This window comes from Henckelia pumila, chromosome 3, assembly GCF_033568475.1.
Source record: "Henckelia pumila isolate YLH828 chromosome 3, ASM3356847v2, whole genome shotgun sequence".
NCBI lineage: Eukaryota > Viridiplantae > Streptophyta > Magnoliopsida > Lamiales > Gesneriaceae > Henckelia > Henckelia pumila.
In genome coordinates, this window is record NC_133122.1 from 48,914,456 (window position 1) to 48,919,199 (window position 4,744).

General features: G+C 35.2%; 1 protein-coding gene across 2 annotated transcripts; it reads right to left on the reverse strand.

Moving 5' to 3' along the window:
* Positions 1-1,211: 1,211 nt before the first annotated feature.
* Positions 1,212-3,926, reverse strand: LOC140892360 (aquaporin NIP2-1-like). Of its 2 annotated transcripts, none has more exons than XM_073301214.1 (6): positions 3,726-3,926; positions 3,522-3,651; positions 3,291-3,403; positions 2,004-2,198; positions 1,821-1,882; positions 1,212-1,661 (listed from the first exon to the last, which is right to left on the reverse strand). In XM_073301214.1, the coding sequence occupies exons 1-6, from the start codon at positions 3,840-3,842 to the stop codon at positions 1,403-1,405; spliced, it is 876 nt and encodes a 291-aa protein (XP_073157315.1). In that variant the 5' UTR covers positions 3,843-3,926; the 3' UTR covers positions 1,212-1,402. The 2 variants fall into 2 exon arrangements, with proteins under 2 accessions (XP_073157315.1, XP_073157317.1); XM_073301216.1 differs by having other exon boundaries at positions 3,522-3,633; positions 3,726-3,925.
* Positions 3,927-4,744: the final 818 nt, after the last annotated feature.

Here is a 4,744-nt window from a genome sequence, read left to right on the forward strand (position 1 = left end):
GAAATTTCTTTCCACATAACCTCAGGTCTTACCAACTGGCCTACTTCTCCATTCACTCTTTTGATAATCTCGATGGTGGCCATCGTTGTTAGCGTGCGCTGGCAGTCGACGAGAAAAAATACAGAGCAGATCTTTTGGCCGCGGCGGCTGCTGCTGCTGGTGCTATCGCCGTGAAATCGATGGATTTGAATTTAGAAATCAATACACTGTTTAAAATTAGGAATCGCCATTCATTTTTTTTGAATGTTTTGTCATGATTGTCTGTAATAGAAGAAAAATGGATGATAATATTGTTGTTTAGTATGATGTCTGGCGACTCATATGTGATTGAATTAAAAAGTTCAAGCAAGTAAATTAGTAAGTACAGAAGAAATTTTCCCTCTCGCAAGAAGAAAAATCTCTTCTTATTATTGAAAAAAATTTAGGATATGATGCAATGCAAAAGCACATTTTTTATTTATTTATTTGGGTATGTCACCACTTTATCCATAAGGAAGTGTTTACTTGATCTATATATAAAAATTTTCGACTCGATCCATATATAAAAATACTTTGGTTATAAAAAAGCATCGACTCGATTCATATATAAAAATACTTTGGTTATAAAAAGTAATAGTTTTTCATGAATCGCGCAAGTCTATTAGGAGATCTGTTCTGCTTCTGCCATCTTTATACACGTGAGAGCTCAAGAATCAAGTAAAAGAACAAGTGGGGTAATATCTCGGAGATGCAAAGTTGGTTGGCCATTGCAAATGAGCAATGAAGAAATTCACATTGGAGATGATGGTTTGGATCCTGGCCATTGAAGAATTTGAACTCTCATCTTCAGAAATTCTTGCCTGACTATTTGTCATAACAGGTTAGAGCAATAAAAATGTTGAATTTCAGTATCGGATTGTTTTTTTAAAAAATTATTGGATCGATGTTATTTTGCTAACTAGCGCAACTCTAAATTTCAGGCTTGATAATCGTAAAATCATGTGATACCATACCTTCGGTAAGTGATGATTCGACTGGTGAAATGATGCTGGATCATGGAAAATTTATGAGATTACAGATATACGACGGACGAGGCTTTTTTTTTATTCGCATGTACGTTTGTAATTTGGTATATACATATCAGTTATGTCTACAGACTAGTTAAGGAGTGAATAAAATATGAAACATCGACACAATTTGAAAATAAAGTATGAAAAATCGAGGCGGATCAATAAGTTTAAAGAAATTCACGAAATTATTTTAAAAACACACACATGTACTGCATACTCTACACACAAATATAGACAATAGTAATATGGTATCACTCTAGGCCTAGGGTTCGGTGAGAGAGAGGGGAAAAAGAGAGAGAGAGACGTGACAAATAAATTTATTTAAATATTTTTCTAAAAATCTAAATTGAGATTCAAATATTGTTAATATTATCATGATTTCCTAGTGTGTTATCTTCGGTGCTCCTCATTCTGCGAAGCTTGAACGAGAAGGAGTGAGGTGTTAAAGCATGAACCGGCTTGTCCGATACGCGGATGAAGCTGTATGACCATGCACCCAACAACGTCCCGCACACAGGGCCGACGATGTATACCCAGAAACCCTTGTAGTAACCGCTAGCGATCGCGGGCCCCATCGTCCTCGCCGGGTTCATCGACCCTCCTGATATCGGTCTACATTTTATTCATTTAGCCACATCACATTTCTTGGATATTCCAGCATATATATAGGTAATGTTTGGATTTCCCAACTTCTCGTTTTCAAAATTTCACAAAATTTCAAAATTTAACGTTACCACATTAACTAGCTAGTGTATGTAAGTACATACTCACCCTGCTAAAATCGAAGTGATGCACACAGCAGAACCTACCGCGATGCCTGCAAGCTCCCCGACCTATTCATATCAAACCAATTATATATATTTTATCGTTAGCGTTACAATTGAGTCTCGAACACAAGATGATCGGTTATAAGCCACGGGAGAGGCTAGCTCGTGTTGTGTTTTTTTTACTTACTGCTTTGGTATCGGTTGCTACTGCGGAGGTGACGAACATCATGGAAAAAGTGACCACAATCTCCATGATGAGGGCCTGAAGGTCAGTTCCCGAAGGTGATGTAGTTCCCACATGTTTTATGGGGTGTAATAACACATGAAGTGTGAATCCGGACAAGGTCGCACCTGTGAATTGTGCTGCCCAATAAAATGGTACCTTCGAATAATAAACATATATATATATATATTACTCCATCAGTTGCATATATAATTCCATTTTGTATTGATTTCAAGTTAAATCATGCATGTATATACATATATATATAATCAATTCCATGGTTCTCAAGTTGGCCCTCCTTTGAGCAGGATATTTAATTTGATCGAGACATTTCAATTGGCTATATTAATTTTTTTTATATAAATTCTCGTTTGAATTTATATATTTATATATATGCATTTACCAATTGCAAAAAAAAAAAAAAAAAAAAGAATAGAATTATTGCCCTCCAAAAATCATATCCAATAATCTAGTGAATTATTGGAGCGTGCAACTAGTGTTATAATCGGACCCACTAATGATTATGGCCTAAAACTAAATGCAGACAAGAGGGGCTCCAATCTCATGTGCTCCATCAAAATCAACAGCTATATTAATATATTCTCTAATAGTGATCAGTGAATATTCATTCACCTTTCGTTTTTTTTTTTTGGAAGGTTTGATACTTAAAACACATCCATAATATCGGCCGACTACTCCAATAATACGTTATGTAAAGTGTGTATATATATTATATATATCCATGTGCTGTGTCACCATCTATATATATGTAACACACAAGGGATATATTATATATTATGTTAAATACTAAGTTGGAAAAAAAAACTTGGGTATTGAATCGTTAAAACGCCACATTTTTGGTGCTAAATAAGACATAAAGAGGTCAGTCGACCATAGTCATTACTCTTAGTTTAATACCCAAGATAATAGATCTTATAGTAAAAAAAAAATGTCGTGAAAATACAGATGCGACTCTTTTTGCTTATATACATATATATACTATATATTAAACTATAGTACCTTAGTTGGTCTCTTAGTATGCCTAACCTCAAATTGAAAAAAAAAAAAAAAACCCTAGTAAAAGTGTCAAATTACAAAAAATGCATATCATATTAAAATCAAACATTTTAAAAATAAATGTTATATAATATACGCAAAACATATAATATTTATGTATTACGTTACAACGTATGCGTTACCGTTAGTATATCTAAAAGTAAGATGATGTTTATATGTAAAAGATCCGTTTACCTGTTTCCAGGGAAAGTGTCGGACGGCGGCAAAAGCCAGGGTTACCGCCGGATTCATATGCGCACCAGAAACATGCCCGACGGCATAGATCATCACCGTCACTATAAGCCCGCCTGTTACAATTAAATGCAGTAAATTAATTATAAGTTCAAATTTTAGATTTAAATCTACATACATATTAAAGAAAGGGAAAGGGAAAATTAAAGAAAAATTAGTCGAGTACGTACGTACCGGCCACAGATGCTCCAAGCTTTGAAACCTTGTGTTCATCGGTAACACTAAGCGCGGCGGAACCACATGTCACGAACACCAATAGATATGTCGCGATTATTTCTGCGATCACCTGTAACAAATACATCGACTATTTTTCGTCATAAAAACGAAGCTTTCAACAAGAAGAAGATGAAGAAAAAAGGGTGATATATGTGTACGTACCTTTCTGGGAAATTCGGAGGAGGCCGGGTGATTCTCTTGGAAGTTGGTGGAAATGCGAGTTACATGCCTATTGGATTCGGATGGATCAACAGTGGGTGTTGATGTTGCATTCTCCATTTGAAAGCTAATTAGAATTTAGAGGGGAGCACTGAATAGTGGTGGGTGGCCAATTGTTCTTGTGTTCTACAAATTAATTACATATGCATGTGTGTGCTTTTTATAGGGGATATCATATATAGAATCAAAGGGTTTAACTTAAGGCATTGATTAATGGATCAAACAAGTGGAATGCATGGCCCATAACCATCTTTTGTTTGATATGCAGATGTTGGATTTGCATTGGAGCTTACTTTTATGTATCAATTGTAATATAGAATCATTGACTAATTTCTAATATATATTATGACTGAATTATGGCTGTCTTATTCCTTGATTTATTTATTATTAACAGCTAGCTCTATTCTAGAGAGTAGAGACCATGATGCCTCGTGCAAGTGGTGGGAGATCATCACATCGTGTGATTTTATTTTTTTTGAATAAAAGCTTCTAAGTCGTAACACTCAAAAGTTGTTTAGTACGTACAACATCTTGAAGCCAAGGTAAAACATATCAATCAACGAACAACCAAGTACAAAAACGTTTAGAAAATCATGCAAATTTAGCTAGCTTATGCGCAACTTTATTGCCTTAACGACGCATATATATGATTGAGTGAATCCAATTGGAATCTTCTTACAAAAGCATCTCTTTGATATATTTAGTAGCGACAAACCTCTCATCCGATCCCAAACCCTCATACGAATCGTGTAGAGCTCAGCTCGAGTCGCTCACCTCCAACGCGGATAGTATTAGAGGTTATATATCTATCTCTAAGATCTAGCTAACAAGATAGGAGTAACCATGATGGTGAAAAAGTTTATGTACGTGATGTATAATAATGTGGGTTATGAATTTAGGAAATAAAAGCCACAAAGTTTTCTCCAAATTGTACTGATTTGTGTACGTGTAAAACGTAGCAC

Coding starts and splice junctions, on each gene's coding strand:
- LOC140892360 (XM_073301214.1), bottom strand. CDS start 3,842: ATGGAGAATGCAACATCAACACCCACTGTTGATCCATCCGAATCCAAT. Junction 3,652..3,725: donor CCTCCGAATTTCCCAGAAAG/GTACGTACACAT, acceptor GACGAAAAATAG/TCGATGTATTTGTTACAGGT. Junction 1,662..1,820: donor ATCACTTCGATTTTAGCAGG/GTGAGTATGTAC, acceptor AATAAAATGTAG/ACCGATATCAGGAGGGTCGA.